The sequence below is a fragment of the Cydia pomonella genome, chromosome 8 (assembly GCF_033807575.1).
Source record: "Cydia pomonella isolate Wapato2018A chromosome 8, ilCydPomo1, whole genome shotgun sequence".
Classification (NCBI taxonomy): Eukaryota; Metazoa; Arthropoda; class Insecta; order Lepidoptera; family Tortricidae; genus Cydia; species Cydia pomonella.
Window position 1 is genome coordinate 18,821,849 of NC_084710.1, and position 17,170 is coordinate 18,839,018.

General features: G+C 39.0%; 2 protein-coding genes across 4 annotated transcripts in view; one reads left to right on the forward strand and one right to left on the reverse strand.

Annotated features, from left to right (window-relative positions):
* Positions 1 to 17,170, reverse strand: part of LOC133520773 (tubby-related protein 4) — a 97,311-nt gene that overhangs the window by 6,672 nt on the left and 73,469 nt on the right. For all 3 annotated transcript variants that reach the window (XM_061855430.1, XM_061855429.1, XM_061855431.1), the window contains 4 exons: positions 14,260 to 14,484; positions 13,428 to 13,656; positions 13,022 to 13,165; positions 12,505 to 12,620 (listed from right to left, as the gene is read on the reverse strand). In XM_061855430.1, the coding sequence (XP_061711414.1) occupies positions 12,505 to 12,620; positions 13,022 to 13,165; positions 13,428 to 13,656; positions 14,260 to 14,484 (714 nt within the window). The remainder of the gene's footprint in view (positions 1 to 12,504; positions 12,621 to 13,021; positions 13,166 to 13,427; positions 13,657 to 14,259; positions 14,485 to 17,170) is intronic.
* Positions 12 to 12,070, forward strand: LOC133520776 (protein asteroid homolog 1-like). The gene is made up of 2 exons (XM_061855434.1): positions 12 to 6,288; positions 9,470 to 12,070. The coding sequence occupies exon 2, from the start codon at positions 9,478 to 9,480 to the stop codon at positions 11,242 to 11,244; it is 1,767 nt and encodes a 588-aa protein (XP_061711418.1). The 5' UTR covers positions 12 to 6,288; positions 9,470 to 9,477; the 3' UTR covers positions 11,245 to 12,070.

Sequence of the window (17,170 nt, forward strand, 5' to 3'; positions counted from 1 at the left end):
GGAAAAAATAAATAAAAAAATGAATTAGGTAAATGCTTACATACCGATATATACGAAAAATGTCTACTTTAGGTGCATGTATTATGGTGCACCCACATTGGCTGTCAGAAAATGGACAGGGACAACGCAATAAACTCTATCAATTAGGGTCAGCATCGCGCGTGTAGCTCATCTGGAGTTGCAGGCGTACATAGGCTACGAAGACTGCTTACCATCAGGCGGGCCGTATGCTTGTTTGCCACCGGACGTAATATAAAAAAAACATAATTACATACATAGATAACACTCAAGACTCGGGAGCAAATATTCGTGCTCATTACACAAATAAATGCCCTTACCAGGATTTGACCCCGGAATCCCAGGGTCACTACCCACTAGGCCAAACAGAAATTTAAGTGAAAAAGTAGTAGGTAGTAGAAGCATCATCGGCATGAACGGCCGAAATGAATGAAACAGACAATTTTTTCGCGATATCGGAATTTGTCACACGGTTAATCTTGTTCACTAGGTCATACCTAAAGCACCTAATCATCTCGTATGATTATGACTTAACTAAAGGGTTTATGAAATGTAAATGAATCAATGAAGAAAAGATTATTTTTCAATTATTTTTCTCTAACTTGCAATGAAATGTTGAAATGCCTACTACGTATCCGGTGCGATGAGTGAAGATGATTATGTAAAGGAATTTCATACAGCCTTACAAGTCTTACAACACCTGGGCTTGCAAAGCAACCTTCTTTTGGTTTTAAAATATCAAATTGGGACACAACGTCTTGGTATTAAAAGATCAAAAAATAATACCTATTTTTATAAATAAATAATATTTTTTAGTTAGCTGGTACGGTGAAAGCTGTAATCGCAACCTATTTTGCGATTTGATGGAATGACAATGAAATTACAGCCGTCACTGTCCCCAATGTATTGAACACTAAACAGTGTAATGGCAAATAGAAAAACTAAAGTAGCTAAAAGTAGCAGTAACTACGAATAAAACAAATTGACTACAATTTTTTTTTTCATTGCAAGTTTGAGAAAAGTATTATACAGATCTCGGCGAGAAACGGGGTTGCCAGCTGCGTATCCCTATCTGTATCCGTCTATATCTCCTTGGCCTGCAACCCTTCGTTTGCCGTCCTCTATAGTAATGTACTATTAAACAATCATTTATTTGAAAGTCTAGAGTCTACCTGATAGCCTCCGCCTGCTCTCGAAGGTTACGCATGTGGTAGCCATTACGACAAACAAAAGATGGAACTTTCTTTATTTGTGCAATTATGAACAAGCCGGTCGTTTTATGACCCGGCTGTTGTCAAAATACCGAATATCTCTTTTGGACAATATTATGACTGTAAAGAAGAAAGTCCCAAGACACAGACATATTTTGTCTATTGTTTAAAATATCTCCACATTAACTAAGTTACAAAGCTCAGCCGAAACTACTATGAATGTCAAGTAAAATATTGGCAGTATTATTTAATTGTTTTAAAATGAGTTTTGCCAAGTGTTTGTTAATGGGCAGTTGGGGATGGTATAATAAATACTTGAAATGAGCAAAATTAAATCTTACTGTTAGAATTAGACTAATAACAAGGAAAATAATCAAGATATCATATCAATTAAGTAGTTCGTTTAAATTTTTACGTAGGTAGATGAAGACGAACCACCGCAGTAATCGAATCAGATAGAATATAATACAGCATTTAATAAGGCGCCGTAAGTTCAGAGAGCCTATCGCGAAACACGTTCGACATGTTGCCTCCCTTACGAATTTACAAGTGTTTATATCGAGCCCAAGTTGTTTAATAAGGTTTCAAATCAATGAAGTTACTCGGGAATGGTATAAATAAATAAGAATAGGTACTAAATAAAGAATATTCATATTTTTGGCAATCATATTATGATTTAAAAAAGCGCTACGATTTTTCAAAAATTCTAATGACTGAACCCACGGGGCACCTTAAGTAAGTTATTTAAAAATGAGATACCTATGTCGAGTGTAGCTTGAGAATCGTAAATAAACTGGTCACGTCAGCACCTTCCGACCCGTCAAGGACTTCTTGGAAGCCATTATTCCTTATCCCACTAGGTATAGATAAGAGAGGGCTTGGAATTACGGGTTGGTAATGTAAAGGCGCGGTGTATAACGTAAGGTATATCGGAGCGGCTACACACACATGTAAGTAGACCAAAGAAATTCTACCGGAATATAACCACTAGCTCACCAAAATACTACTGAAAACACCCAGACACAAACTACGAAAAATAGTAGGATTAATTACTGGACATAGCACATTAAACAAACATCTACATAATATGGGTAAAACGGACAGCCCCATGTGCAGAGCGTGCATGGAAGAAGAGGAAACAGCGAAGAATATTCTCCTAGATTGTAAACAGGTAGAAGTATACAGGAACAAATACCTTGGGACTCTGTGCACCCTAAAGGAGGCATTTAGCAACCTGAAGACACTGCTAGGTTTCGTGGAGGAGCTGGGGTGGCTAGAGTAGTGCTACCTCGTTTTAACTCAAAATAGGCACAATGGTTGTCGATTTGCGGAAAATGCCCAGTATAACTAACTAATTAACTAACTAACTCGGAGCGGCTAAAGCGCTCTCGAATATCTGAACACGTCTCTATTGTCAAGGTAAGGAGTTCAGATATTTTTGAGCACCTAGGCCGCTCTGATATATCTGATGGCGACTGTATATGGTGACATTTAAATATACAGTTTATAAACCTACGAAAGCCACGTCTTAAAACTGGTAGTAGTAGTAAGTACCTTATTGCACCAAACAAGTACATAACAAAGAGGGAATACAATTAATGTGTACAAGTGCGAACTCATCCCTTTAAGGGACTTCTTCCAGCTAACATGTTGATGATGATGATGAGTAAATTGCAAGTACAGGATGTTTACTTGTTTTAACCGAAAGGAAAAAGGTAAGTACCTATCAGATAATCTTTATATTATAGTAAAAAGCTAAAAAGCATATAAACAATTTTTTGGACTGTGTTAGTAAGTGTACAAAGTCAAGTAAGGTTAAGCCCCAGTTAGAGCAGTTAGACGGATCAAGAACTTGCATGCAATGTTAGAATTACATACATTGCTAACTATAGAGCAGTGTTGGCGTTAATTAGAATTGACCATTAACCATTACAAATTGAATCGTAAAACGTAACGGGCGGTTACAGTTTACGGGTCGGTCAGACGGCCAACACTGCTATAGAGACAATTAGGTGAGTCGATTGACTAAATGTCACAATAAAGATAGTTTATTTTCCAAGTAGGCATATTACATTACAATGCGCTTATGAACGTCAAATATAGCTACGCCGGCTCTAACCCTACACCTCTGAACCGAGAATAATTAAATCCCTCCTAAACTGTAGGAGGGTATCCAGGTAGTTTCTAAAGATGCACTAGATTGCTAATGCAGGACGTTATCATTGCCAAACATCGATGATAAAATTGCTTATTTTATAGTAGGTAGGTAATTAGGTATGCTCGCGAAATGACTTTTTGCTTAACAACAGTTTTGAATTTAGAATCTGTAAGCTCGGTGACATTTTTTGGTATGTTGTTAAATCTTGTTGTATAATTTTATACAATTTCCGAAGAACCACTTTTCTATTATAACTGCCGAATAAGCAACCATATTCGGCAGTTATAATATTTAACTCAATTGACAGCTATTAAAAGTGTTAAAACTTCAAATTATAACAATATATTTTTTTTCTACTCGTCGACTGTAATGGTTGAATTAAGATTTCGAATGCAAACTGTAATTGGGTACTTTTCATGTATGGGCTCCCAACTCAACTATAATATTCATTTCGAAACGGTTTAGTCAACTATAATGAAATGGACCAATCACAGCTCGCCGCGGTCAAGAAGACGAAACAAAACGATAGCTCAAATTAATAATATATTTTGGGTTGTATAGTAGAAACAATTGCTTCATAAGTCATAAACGCACATGTGACACCCTTAATATAGCAACATCCATAGACTACGAAAACCGCTTACCATTGCGTGTTAGTCTCCATAGGCTACGGTGGCCAAAATCGAGAAAAAACTGTCTAAAAATTGAATTTAGCAAGCAGCAAGTACCAGAGCCTCATGAGGCAAGGCAAGTTCCTTCGCTGTCTGGCGTTCAAGAGGTTAAGACTCCCCGGCAAGCTCGGCTCGTCATTTCACCTTCCCATACAAACGGAATTTCGTTCTCATTTTAAAATTACGTGTTGGAGTAATGAAAATTTGCATATACTCGTACAATGACATGAGATATATCTAGTCTTGTAATTAGTGTATATAGCATAGTTCCAGTTTATAAAAGGAAACGAAATAGAGCTAAAACAAGTTTTGTATAGTTCATAAATCTGTCTAATCTATCGTCTCCGCATATGTGCGCCCTTTAGGTTTATCGTCATTTATTGGCAAGCATGGGAATAACCCACAAGTACCCCTTAGAACCTTTGACCCCTTAGTAACCATTTGACCGCCAAAGACGTCAACTGACGCGCGGTTACAGCCTGCAGCCCAATATCAACCTTCGTGCATTACGACAAGGTTCACGATGACGCGCCGTGCACGATAAGCGTGGCGTGGCGTTCAAATGGATAACAGTGCGCACTGTACTATAACCAATGAGCGGAATTCTTCATAGCAAAAATCAAACTGTCAGAGGGATTGACCTAACTGTTTTATCGACTTATCGATGTTACGGAATAATATCGTATTAGGTATCCATAATCAACTTAAAAGATTATTCTGTAACATTTGACCTCTTTGATAAGCAACTTGCATCTCCGTATTAAAGTAAATCATGTCAGCGTCACATATGTCATTTATGTCACTTGAGTTTTCATGAGTGATTTCCGTGCCGTGTTACTAAAATGGTTAATCCTAAAAGAAAACAATAACAAAATGGATACAGAAAGGTTCTTATTTCAGTTTCAAAGAAGATTCTTCCACAATATATTGCTCTAAATGTTACGTTCATTTACATCATAAAAGTATTTTCTGTTTTATTCTTTACTATTATACCAAAATACAGTGGCGGTCAGCTAATTAGGGACACCTGTGTTTCGTTAAGTGACAAATATTTATCGATAAGTCGATAAAACAGTTAGGTCAATCCCTCTGACAGTTTGATTTTTGCTATGAAGAATTCCGCTCATTGACTATAACAGTACGGTACCAACATATAGGTCGGTTCTTCCCGGTGTTTTTAGACATAAATTAGGGGTGCGTTCCACTTGAAAATAATATAGTGCTGCATGAGTTATGTAAGTTATTTATGAGCCACTACTTAGTATTATATCTACTTACTTACTCAAATTCATATCATTTCAAACACAGTTGTCGGTTGGCGGTTGTTGTTGTGTTGAGACAGAACATACGTAGTGCGACAAAGTTAAAAACACGTTTTAATATTCCTGACAACATACAAAAAATAACCTACGTAATTTGGTAGGGTTCATTGTTACCCACCATAAAAACGTCTACGTCACTTAGGACTTTTTAGAAATAGGCAGAAAGCACAAGGGACACTATGACAAGGACAAACAGTCATAGCGCTTTCTCTGCTACTCCTACCGAAAGTTCAGTAAGAGTATCTCGTTCGGTCATTCGGTCCCCTCTCCCCCATTTCATCTGTCTATGTAGGTAATAGACTAATAGTGCTTATTGAATACAATGCTTCGCGTAATTAAATATAGGTACCTACAGTAAGAAGTAAAAGCGAATTTCGCACAAAAACCCTCATGTTAACCAGTAAGTGTAAATGTGATAATGGAACACTGCTGTTTTGTTCTACCAAAACCTTTATCCCCGCCCACGATTTGGCTGTTTACGACTTACACCCGCTTACCAAGCCCATTGATTCAGTTAAACCAGCCTAAGTGTGATTTCAAGAGCAAGTGTAAGAAGACTAATTCGGAGGTCACTCTTTAGCTGGTTAAGGTACGACCATACGTTGCGTCAGCTCAACCGATGGGAATAGCATTAAAATCCTAGAGGATCTACCGCGAACTACTTCGTTCGTTCGTCTATCTGCCTCTCTATCGCCCGATTATGCAAGTGTGATAGAGAAAAAAATCGATTTACGATTATTGCGGCGGGTCCTCTGTTTCGACAAGTTTTGACCTATTGTATTTAGTGTAGTAGTTTCAGTTAAGTTTCGGTTCTGAAATAGGACACAAAGTGCGCGTGCAGTGACTACATTAAAGTTATCAATAATAATAAGGTGGTAAAAAAGTGAAGAGTAAATTACGTTTTTACTGTAAGTACCACTAGTTAAGTTAGTCTTTAATTATTTGTATTTTACTAAGAGCTCGTTGATATTGAGTACCTACCTTAGTGCATACTAAGATGTTTTGTTTATACCTCTAGGTTTGCTCTAGGTCACCTAGGAGTAGGTAACTAAAACTATAATAAGTCTCAGTGTTTGATCTAAGTGTATGATTACATTTGTGTTACTTTCGGGTCATAGGATTTTATACACCTACATGCAGTTAATATTTTATATAATTAATAAACATTTATAGAAACGCTAAAATAAAATAGATACGTTAAAATTTAAATAGTTGAATTAGACACATTCGAGTGGCAGTCGGCTTTAGCGGTAATCTTTAAGGTATTTATTTATACATTTTATTGCACGATATAAAATTGTACAAATGGCGGACTTAATGCCTTAAGGCATTCTCTACCAGTCAACCATTGGGTCAAACAGAAACTTGTAGTTGGTGCAGGATTGTACACAACGAGAGGCAATATGAAACACAAATCAAGTTATTCTAAACAATATAACAATATTCTATTTATACTTATACACTTACACATATAAAAATAATAGCAATAAAAGGTATTTGTACCTAATATGGGCCTTATTGCCTGATATAAATCAGAAAAAATATAAAATTTCAATTTTGACGAAATAAATTAGCCCTACGAGGTTTTATCACCTAGGCTTAGGTCATACTGAAAGTTTCTATAATCTCAAAGCCAAAGTAAATATGGAACATTTTCTTTTATAGTTTTTGATTGACCAAAGCGTTAGATCTCTCGTTTTAACTCGGGCAAAAAGCTTTCCTATGTTCGGATGTACTCCTCTACCGGTTGAAATTTTGTGAATAGGTTAAATAGTTACATAGATTTTTTCTGGCATTTCGTATTTTGGAAAATGTTTGAAATAGTGGAATTTGGCATAAAGGCCTTGTACGTATGTATGTCACTTTATTGCACATAAACAGGTTAACATAAAACAAAACAAAAAAAAATGTTATGTAAGTACAAATACAAAGGCGATCTTATCCCTAAAAGGGATCTCTTTGAGACTTAACGAAGTATTTTTTTAAGTTTCTGAAGCTTATCTTATATAGATAATGCGTATAAACTTTCTTTATGTTAGGATCATTCTGACAAGTAGGTACACAGTCCATTTTTAGGGTTCCGTAGTCAACTAGGAACCCTTATAGTTTCGCCATGTCCGTCTGTCTGTCTGTCTGTCCGAGGCTTTGCTCCGTGGTCGTTAGTGCTAGAAAGCTGAAATTTGGCATGGATATATAAATCAATAAAGCCGAGAAATTCGTACAATAAATCCTAAAAATTTAATTTTTTTAGGGTACCTCCCCTACACGTACAGTGGGGGTGAAATTTTTTTTTTGCTTCAACCCAACTGTGTGGGATATCGTTGGAAAGGCCTTTCAAAAACTAATAAGGGTCTTCAACAAACATTTTTTGATGAAGTGAATATATTCGGAGATAAACGCTCCGAAAGAAAAAAAAATGTGTCCCCCCCTCTAACTTTTTAACCATAGATCAAAAAAATATGAAAAAAATCTTGGAAGTAGAGCTTAAGGAAGACATTAAATGAAAACTATAACGGATATGATCAGTTTAGCTGTTTTTGAGGTATCGCAAATTTTCCCCTTCATAGTACCTAGGTAAAAAGACGTACATCCACAGGTTCAGTTAAGTGTAAAAATATGGGTGTACACATCGTACTCAAAAATATGTCCCATTGCATCTTATTCCAGTGTGATACGAGCGTAATATCATATTTATGAGACGATTCTCTCGATACATATTTTTGCACTTGACTGTTCATCCCTTGGTTAACAGTCTACTATACTTTAAGCTCCAGTTTAGCTTATTGTGACGGAGGAGTAACTACGGAACCCTACTCTGAGCATGGCCCGACATGCTCTTGGCCGGTTTTTTGTATGAAAATCTGGGCCCTTAGTAATTTCTTATGGCGTTTGTGGAGTATCTATTTAAATTCATGTTTTCTAACGTATACGTGTGTATGTAGGATTTTTTTTACTTGACTCATTTGGATACCTAAGGTTGTGTAAATCTGCAAGAAGTCGCAATACTTATTAATACTAAACATTCAGTTGCGATTTTAGTGTGGAAAGTCGTTGTTGAAAGACTTCCTTCTCGATTGTAATCCGTAAGATAAATATGAAGGCATTCATTGCTAATTTATATAACCTACCACAAATATTCGCACGAGAACTGAACTTCATTATAAGATATTATTCGAAACCTGGTATGAATTTGTTGTCGACTGAATGCACATTGAGGGTTGTATAAGTTTATAGCACGAAAATGTATGGTTTTAATTATAAAAAAAACACTCGTAATACAGCTTTCAAACTGCCCGCGTTCCTACAATACACATCGCACCCAAATAAATCATATCTCAAGAAATCGTTAAAGAGATTGTCATACAATCAACCTTTTTTTTAATTGCGTCAAATCTAAGTGGTTCATTATAGGAACTTTCAGTATTGCCCACGTATTACAAGCTTTTATTTAACTTGCAATGTATGTATGTACATATGTAAATACAAATAACAACATTAAACATAAAAATGTTGGGTCAAATCTATAAATATGTACGAGTCAAATCTTGCAAGCTAAATTAGATCCACTTCCCATTATTCGATTGACCTCACATACATATATAAGTTGGGTAACAATGCAATATTGAACCATCAAGCTGATCTGATGATGGACACTGAGGTGACCAATGTGATAAACCAACGCAACCTAATTCTGTTTATATTTGTTAGAATGGTCACGATGAGTATTAGTTGCCTGTTGAAAGAAAAGTACAGTCAGCGCTCAGCTATAAAAGCTTGTATTATAAATGATTTTTTGACGGAAAACTTATTTTACCTTTAATCCCCTCATGTATGGTCGTAAATTGGATAGGAACGTACCAGTAATATCACTACATATTATAAAACAAAGTCCCCCGCCGCGTTTTTCTGTCTGTATGCTCGCGATAGACTCGAACACTGAACGGATTTTCATGCAGTTTTCACCTATCAATAGAGTGATTCTTGAGGAAGGTTTAGGTGTATAATTTGTTAAGGTTTTATGTAACCCGTGCGAAGCCGGGTCGGGACTCTAGTTGACGTTAATTTTCAACCGACCATTACTCTTTCCAGATATCAAGATGAGGATAAAATCATTCGGGACATATTTGGAAACCAACGAAGTGCATCCACGTCAGCTGTGGAACGAACCCGTGGTCATCGACGGCCACAACTTCTTCTTCCGCACCTACGAGGAGAGCGGGCTCGCCTACGAGCTCGGCTGCGAGTGCGACCGCTACGCCGCCTACCTTACCCACCGTCTCTCCATGTTCCACAAGGCTAACGTACAATGCTACTTCTTGTTTAAGGGCGGCTGGAAAGACATGGAGGAAAAATTAGAAAATAATATAAAGCCCCCTAAAGCTTACCTTAAAAGGCCGGTCTTCACAAAAAATATAATCAAAGAAGTCTTACAACAAAATAATTTTCAATTTGTCTTCTGTGAATATGAATCAAAAAGTGACATCATCGAGTTGGCTCAAACACTCAACTGTCCGATAATAAGCCAAGATATCGAATTCTGCTTCTCGGGACACCCGTACATATCCATCGCTACGCTCAAATATAGCGAAAGTGATAACTCCATTCATTGTGGAATTTTCTTACTTAAGGATTTTATACAAAAGCATAAATTAACCGAGGATAAACTGGCTACTTTCATAGTATTAACCGACGAACTAATATATCCAGTGAATTTTTTCTCTGAGGTTTATAAACTAATATTTAACGGCTTAGTTTACGGAGTTTACAAAAGAAATTTAAACTTGTTGGGCTGGCTATCTAGACGCAACAGAGATGAGATTTTGAGAACTATATTTAGACTCTTGTCTGAAGAAGATAGAAAGATTTTTCTAGAGAAAGAAATAGAAGCGCGGCGGCTGATAGAGCGGCGCGAATTCGACAGGTTCGGCGCGGCGTGTTTCTTGAACCGCGCCGTCGCCCGCGTCGCGCGCGCCGACCCGCTCTGGTTTACTAAAGGCGTCGCCTCGGCTCATATCGACCAAGAATACGTTAACTTGTACCACGCTAAACATTTCTATGGTTCTAAAGCTTTAGCTGACAGAGAGCAAGACGACGCAATGGTCCCGTCGTTGGAGATTGTAAAATACGCATTCGATTTACTAACAAATTTCCAGAATGACGGATTTAATTTCGTTTATGACACGAAGTCTGCTCAGCAAACAATGGTCGTAGGAGGCGCTTATTCTATCCCGCCGCCGGCGTACGAAGCGGAGATAAGCGTATTCGAGAATGGGTGGGACTCAGTAGGAACACTAGGATTGTTGGAGCATTTCATGCGGTCGACACTGCTGATTGAAAACCTGCGGCACGCCGAGCGAGTACCAGAGTCGGCGCGGCTGCTAACTCTGGCACTGGCGTACTACTCGCGCCGCCGACCCGCGGCGCCCGCAGCACTGCCCGCGGTGGTGCTGCTCACGCACGTCATGCTTGATGTGGCCGTTGACAACCGCAACAACAATCCGATTGCGGAACACGTGACTGAAACTGATTCCAGAATAGCGGCCGCTATAATGGAAGAGTACTTTAATGATGTGGATGAGATCGATCTGAAGTTGCTACATCCGCTGGTGGAGTACCAGCTGTGCGTGGCGCAGTTGTCGGCGCTGAACGTGCTGTGCGGCGCGGAGCTGCCGCCGCCGGTGCTGGCGCGCAGCTACAACGCCACGCTGGCGTACCGGCTGCTTGGCGCCGCCCAACGCGCCCCGGACCACGTGGCCTTTATAGACGAACTACTCAGCCCGGCTCCTACTGTATATGCTTACTTTAACGGCATCCGTGAGGCTTACGAGGATTTGTTGTTTGTTGAAGCACCGGAGGACTTGTAACTTTAGATATTTGTCACATGTTATAAAATAGTTACGCTTTGCCGTTTAAGGGTGCCGACGTTAAAATGTCAGTGACACATTAGGGGTTAAAATAATAATAACTCTTTGGTAAATTTAAAATAAGTTTGATTACTTTATTTAGCAAAACTTCCGTGAGACTAAGCATATTAAATGTATTAAAACGGGTCACTCACATATTTTAAATCGAAAATAAGTCGAGTAGTGTCATCAGGTACTTGGTACGGAGTGAAACATGTCAAGCATTTTCGACTACGTGAGTGACCCGTTTTAATATATTTACTATACTTTAGTTAGTAGGTACTGGATGGATCAAATATTTCTTGTTGTTATTTTGTGCCGTCTTTATCCCGTCCTAAGAGTACAGTAACAATTAACAATAACAACATAATTTGATAAAAATAAGTTGTACAATATGTCAAGTAAATAACTAACATTATGAAAACCCGGCTGCATTAAGAAGTTTAATGCAAATATGCCAAAAATAGATTACATTGTATTTTATGTACGTAAATAATATTGAGATTTATATTAAGTGATAAGAAAAGTTCATTGACCTAAAAAACATCGGAGCAAGGTGTCAAGAGTGAACATAGGTATACTTGACGTTCACTGTACCAAAGTGGAAATTAGAATTATGAGAAGCTATTATTATTAAGCTAGCCAAAACGCAGTAATTTCATTAATACATAGGTACTTACTTACAAATATCAGATTATTTTAGGTTATTATTTACACTATTAGAAATGAATTGGACCGTTAAAAATTCCACTGTTTAGATTTTTTTCAATATACTTTTTTTATAAGGGGTTTTTATTTTTGTAACAATTCCTTTTTGTTTTATTTTTGTTCCTTTAACTATAGTCAAACACATCCAACTTGTCAGTAGAAAAAGGCGCGAAATTAACATTTTCTATGCGGAGTCAACTTTTTTTAAATTTGCGGCCTTTTTCTACTGACAAGGTCACTGTGGCAGAGTAATACTTCATAAACGACTTTGAATTAAGACGCAAGATTTTCTGTGACTTCTAAGACAAGTCTTCTCGGGTCAGAGGTGTAGCGTTAGAGCCGGTGTAGCTTTATTTGACGTTCATAAGCGCATTGTAATATGCCTACTTGAATAATAAACTATCTTTATCTTAAGTTTCCAGCAAAGTAATTATCTCTTATTCCGAGATAAAACCCGTTCCTTTATTAAGGAAGTTTTAATAATCGCCTAATGGCGTAGATACTCATACTCACCTCGGGCAGCGAGTCGATGTAGGCGAGCTCGTCGGGCGCGTCGTCGCGCTCGGCGCGCAGCTTGCGGCGCGTGCGCGCGCGCCGCCGCCGCTGCAGGCGCGGGGAGCCGCTGCAGCCTGCGATACATACATAGTGTAACAAACGTACGGTAGATGTCGCTAGTCGCCTAACCTAACGCTTATATGTGGGATATGGTGGAAATATTCACTGTCAACGGGTAAATCTCTGTGGCTTGGTAGAGCATGTATAAATTAAATTACGAGTGGTTTTGGAATTTGCCACAACTATTTGGTTTGGTTTAGAATCTTAAAAAAACGTTGTATTAATGGTTTAACATATATCTTATTGTGTGATCGTCGTAGGAGTAGGTGGTTGGTTGTAAGATGGAATGGCCTAATTTGATTCAGACCTTTTCCTAGGTTTGAATCAAAATAGACAATGGCTGGCGCCGTTGCTGGCGCGCCTGGGCAAACTGCAAGCGCTTCGCTACCGAGTAATAAGCTGTAGGATTGTATACCTTCCTCCCGGTCACTGTCGGAGGTGTCGGAGTGTTTCACCGGCGAGGCGCGGCCGGCTCCGCTGCCGGCGCTGCTGGACGAGCTGCCGGCGCCGCTGCTGCTGCTGCTGCTCTCACGAATGCATGCACTGCGGATCGCGCTCTCTGTAAGTAATTTATTAGGGGTTTTATAGTTATTATAAATGATACTCAATAACTTTATTTTCTATTTAAATTATAGCCATTAATTCTTGCATAAAATGGATCGAAATAAATATAGTGTAGGCTCTCAACCACCACCACCAGACCTCCTAGATGCTCCAAGTGTAACCTTTATCAATATGCCTCAAGATGATGTGCAGTCCCTAGTCCGTTGGTAGTAAGACAGTTAAACACGGTTTAAACAAGGGTTTGTCTTTAAACATACCTTCACCCTGAGGATCAAAGATGACAAACTCGGGCCTAATTTTGCTGGTTCGCCGCCCCTTCAACAGAGGCACCAGACCTCCTAAATGCTCAAGGTACAGGGTATAGCCGGCCTCTTCATCATCATGCCGCAACATGGTGCAGTGTAGTCGGGTACCGCCGCCGCCGCTGGCGCCCCCTGGTGGCCGGGAGACGAAGCGACGGAGCTCTAGAGATTCTGGCACGTTGCACTGAAATGATTTAAGGTTATTTTAACTATGCGGAGCTGACTTGATAAAAAGTATATAGACAACTTGTCACTATATCGCGGTTTATAGATTATGAAAAGTTGCCAGAGCTCAACGATGGTACGGAGTGTTAGGGTTGGCAACGCGCATGTAACACCTCTGGAGTTGCAGATGTCCATAGGCTACGGAGACTGCTTACCATCAGGCGGGCCGTAGTATGCTTGTTTGCCTTCGACGTAGTATAAAATAATAATAACAATAACTAGGTAACTGATGTGCATACACGTGAGATTGAATGAACACGATAGAATTAATGGTAGTATTCAAATTACACAATGGACTTTCCATGTTGAATACTCTGAAACTATGAGAACAAAAATATATCATGTCATCACAATATTTGGGAAAAAAGGTTCATCGGTTTAAACAATGCTTATACTATACCTAAACCAGGTATCAATTATTAATCATTACTCTAACTAACCTGACGGTTAAACTTACTACGTCGTTGTTCTTTACAATTCCGCTATGTGTATAATTTTGTGTCGATATACACATTTTCTTCCCACTGTAACTTTACGACTTACGACGTTATATTTAACTTACCCGTATAGTATGCGCGAAAAGGTTAGCCAGCGCGGGCTGCAGCCGCGGTGGAATCGGCAAGCTCGCGGCGGCGCGCGGGTCCCGCAGCGCCTGCGCCGCGCGCACCCGCGCCAGTAGCTGCAGCGGCGCGACGACGCGCCACACGCGCGCCGTGCACACCGCGCCGCCGACGCCGACAAAAAGTCGGCGCGCCGCGTGCCCCCATGTTAGCGCTGTAACGCGAGCCTGCCGGAAAAGTCTCCGTTATTATTTAATTTTCCGCTAGCATTCTTGGTACAGTGAGATTAAAAGAAAAGAAAAACTTGGTACAAAGCCTTAAGAGCCTATTTTAGATTTCAGCTAGTTACTAATTTTTCATCACACTTACTCGAAACAGATCTTATTTCATGCAGGTGTACTGAAGGACAAAGGCCTATTTTGTTCCCACGGGAGTTATGGATTGTGAAAAAAAAAGCTATAACTCCCTGGGGAGTTATTTATTTATTTAATCTTTATTGCACAAAAGAAAACCTTATAGTACAAAAGGCGGACTTAATGCCATGAGGCATTCTCTACCAGTAAACCTTTAGGCAAAGCAGAGAGATTGTGGACGGTGCTACTTTAACAACAACAACCAAATATAATACAATAACATACCATACATACATAATACATACACATACTTAATCGCTCGCATGATTATAGAAAATACTTAATTGGAATCTCGCTTTAATTCGAGTAGGTAATGGATTCGTTTCAATTCTAAAAATTGTTAACTTAAAAGCCTTCCTTGTCAACCTCTAACATTTCAACCTTGCTTAACTATCAATACTAAACTTCGCGTAAACTTGCATCCGTAAAATCAAATGGCATCTATAAAATACTTAGTGGCGGAAGCGCGAAATCAAGTTAAAGCAACATTGTTCCATTAAACACTGAGAACTTTATGGCCGTTCTTACTTCCACGTGCCCTTGAACTACTCGTGTGATAGGGGAGCCCAAGAAGGGAGTTTTGTAGTTACTCAAGCGTGTCAGAATCAGATTAAGATATGAATGATATCTTGCTACTACGTGGAGTCTAGATTAACCACTTCTATGTTGATCCGTTGGTTAGTGGGTAGCGATCAGGGTCTACAGATTTTTTAAATTTCGGGGGGTTGGTGGGGGGTTGAAAATTGTTAAGTAGATTGTGAATTTGGTCATTTTGGCTCTAATTAATGCTATAGATTATTGTGCTATTACTTAATCAAACAATTATTCGTGCGCATTTTCTTAATATGATGGTTACAATCCGAAAATCGGGTTTCGAAATCTCTAACCGTATTAAGGAAATGCGTACAAAGACCAAAATGACCAAACCCACAATCTACTTAACGATTTTACCCCCCCCTCCCCCCCACCAACTCCCAGAAATATAAAACCAAATTTAATATAAACAAAATAACATATAAATATAAAATCTGTAGACCCTTTCAAAATCACTGGAAAAGAAAACATTACATAACCTTTTTTTCTTCCTATCATCTAATCTTTCGATTCCAATAGGTCTATGACGCTCAAGTAACTAGACATTAAGCATTGCCGGCTCCCCAGCTATCGTATTGACGTCACTTGACGAGCGTAACGTCTCAGGTAAACCATTTGAATCCATGTACGCAATTTGTCGTGAGCTGGGACGCATCTATTAGAATGAGAGGCATGTAGAGTATTATTATAAATGTAGCGGCGTCCGTGTCGGTTTTGTGATCAATTTAAAGGTACCTACGGGTACAGTCAGCAAAACTCAGTAACAAGGAAGCTATTATATGATGTGCCCTTACAGGGTCCATGTGAGATTTTGTATATTCTCTTTGACATCTATACTCTGCACCATACTTGCAACAAAGACCTATGAATTATTATGAACTATTAGCTTAGCATTCCTGCCCACAAATGTGTATGCAGGGTTACCGTCAAGTTAATAGCTTTGCTGACTGTACCAGCAGAACGTTTAAGTGTGACTTCTCATAACGCATCTTGAGTGTTTCTGACTGAAGAGTTTCTAATGCAAGGATAGGGTTTCGCCAACCAACTGATTGCTAATCTAACTAATCATATTTTTAATTAGGTACAACGTTCATTATTGCAGAGATCCCTAACAGTGTTGAACCGAGGGCTCAGGGCTACGGTTAGGTCTCCCTTCTGGTTCATTTTAGCCTTTAGCTCTCCCGCTACCTTTTCATGGTTTAAAAGCGAGCAAGCAAGGTTTGGAGACCCTTGCATTATTGTATGATACAGAACTATTCCAGTTGGCATACAGCGCAGCCAAATAGCACCCCTGTTAATAGAGTACACTGCGGTTCGTCCAGTTTGATGTCTTAGACAATCAGACTTGAATCTAGTTAACTGCTCCGGCTAACTTGGTAAAGCACTAGTTCTACCGCATATATCCACATAATATGTAGTAGTTATTATGTTACAGTAGTTAGGTATAGGCCAGAGCGACCTTTGAAAATTAGATCAAGCTCCGTTTATTACGGCAACCTAACTTTTTCTTGTTAATAAACTTGTGATTGTGATGCTCCTTCCTCCGTTTGAGATTGCAACAGTGATATGTACTAGTGTCCGACCGAAACATGTTTTTTTGCAGAAACCGAAACCGAAGGTTCGGTTTTGGTTCTAGTTTCGGCCGAAACCGAAACTTTTGTTGGACCGGTACCTACCCATGAAAAAGTAATACCTACAATTCGCATTGGTGGTACAAAATAAAGCAAGTTTAGTATTTTTAAAGGTCCCAATCAACCAAGCTCCAATAAGGCCTGTTCAATTTAGTGAGTGGACAATCATACACCTCTTTTAATCTGTCTTTAAAGCTTAGGATATTGGATCGATTTTTTAGGGTCCCGTAGCCAAGTGGCAAAAAACGGAACCCTTATAGATTCGTCATGTCCGT

What these genes read in the sequence shown, in the direction of transcription:
- LOC133520776 (XM_061855434.1), top strand. Translation starts at nt 9,478, where the DNA reads ATGAGGATAAAATCATTCGGGACATATTTGGAAACCAACGAAGTGCAT.